This window comes from Frankliniella occidentalis, unplaced genomic scaffold (genome assembly GCF_000697945.3).
Source record: "Frankliniella occidentalis isolate FOCC.00 unplaced genomic scaffold, Focc_3.1 Scaffold508, whole genome shotgun sequence".
NCBI classification, from domain to species: domain Eukaryota; kingdom Metazoa; phylum Arthropoda; class Insecta; order Thysanoptera; family Thripidae; genus Frankliniella; species Frankliniella occidentalis.
This window is the reverse complement of record NW_026267625.1, coordinates 64,081-65,373: the sequence shown is the minus strand read 5'-3', so window position 1 is coordinate 65,373 and position 1,293 is coordinate 64,081. Positions and strand designations below refer to the sequence as shown.

At 37.0% G+C, this 1,293-nt stretch overlaps 1 protein-coding gene across 1 annotated transcript in view; it reads right to left on the bottom strand.

Moving 5' to 3' along the window:
* The window catches only part of LOC127748663 (cadherin-11-like), a 4,105-nt gene extending 2,972 nt beyond the window's left edge, over positions 1-1,133 (bottom strand). The window contains exons 1-3 of the mRNA XM_052275105.1: positions 935-1,133; positions 594-839; positions 15-494 (exon numbers count right to left, since the gene is read on the bottom strand). Of these exons, the coding sequence (XP_052131065.1) occupies positions 15-494; positions 594-839; positions 935-1,133 (925 nt within the window). The remainder of the gene's footprint in view (positions 1-14; positions 495-593; positions 840-934) is intronic.
* Positions 1,134-1,293: the final 160 nt, after the last annotated feature.

Below are 1,293 nucleotides of genomic sequence, written 5' to 3'. Positions count from 1 at the left end.
TAGTGGGGGCTCACCACCATCAATAGCTTCGATGGTTAGGAAATAATTTCTACAAATTTCGTAGTCCAATGGTTCTCGAATGCTCAAAACACCAGTTTCGCTGTCAATAGCAAATTTCTTGTGCCCATTACCACTAACAATAGAGTAGGAAATTTCTGCATTCACTCCAATGTCTTTGGATGTGGCCATTACTTTCACAACAGTGGTGTCTACAGGTGAAAGTTCTGGTACTACTGCATGGTAAAGTTTTGAAACAAATTCTGGTGGATTATCATTTACGTCTAAGACTTTCACATAGAGATGGGTTCTGGTTTTCAGCTGAGGGGTGCCTTGGTCTGATGCCTCCACAGTCAAGTTGTAATGATCTTTTTCTTCTCTGTCTAAAGGTTGGGCCGAGGTAACAATACCACTGTCACTGGTAATTTTAAATTGAGGTTTACTGAGGAAGGCTGGGTCATCTTCAACTATTACATATCGTACTTTACGATTGATTCCTAGAAAGAAAGAAATAAATAAAGACCATTGAATAAATATATTACATTAACACACACCTAAAAAAAAACAACAAATAAACATAGAAACAATTGTTTTACCTGTATCATTGTCATTTGCATGAAGTTTAGCAACTAAGGTTCCAACTTGAGCATCTTCTGATAGTGAAGCTGTATAAGAGACCAGAGTGAATTGAGGAGCATTGTCATTAACATCGGCTATAAGGATTTCAACTTGAGAACTGCATTCCCATCCTTGTGTTGTCCCATCTCTGTCTTGAACATGTGCAGTCAACAAGTATTTGCTTTGAGTCTCCCGATCAAGAATATGCGCAGTTCTAAGGTGACCTGATGGTAAAAAAAAAAAGTTTTAGCTATGATAAGCCAAAAACATTTGTATGCAATGCGAAAACTTATAATGATATACTTATTTCTTCACATACCTCCAGCTTTGTCAAGGGAAAAGTGTTCAGCTCCTGTACCAGTCAAGTAGAAACGGAAATTTTCATGAGATTCTTCATCAACATCTGATGCTCTAACACTCAACAAAAATGTCCCAGTATCTACATCCTCAGCCACAACAGAGCGATAACGATGGCGTAAACAGTATGGGGGATTATCTATCACAAAGGTAACCACCATTTTAAACATTTAGAATTAATTCATACTCATACAACTTCATTAATAGAAAGGAAAGGGAATGAAATAACTTACCATTGGCATCTAAAATTTCAATGGAAACATTTGATGTTGACACAAACTTGCCATCTGTTGCTACTATTTGCAGATTGTAATGAGGAAC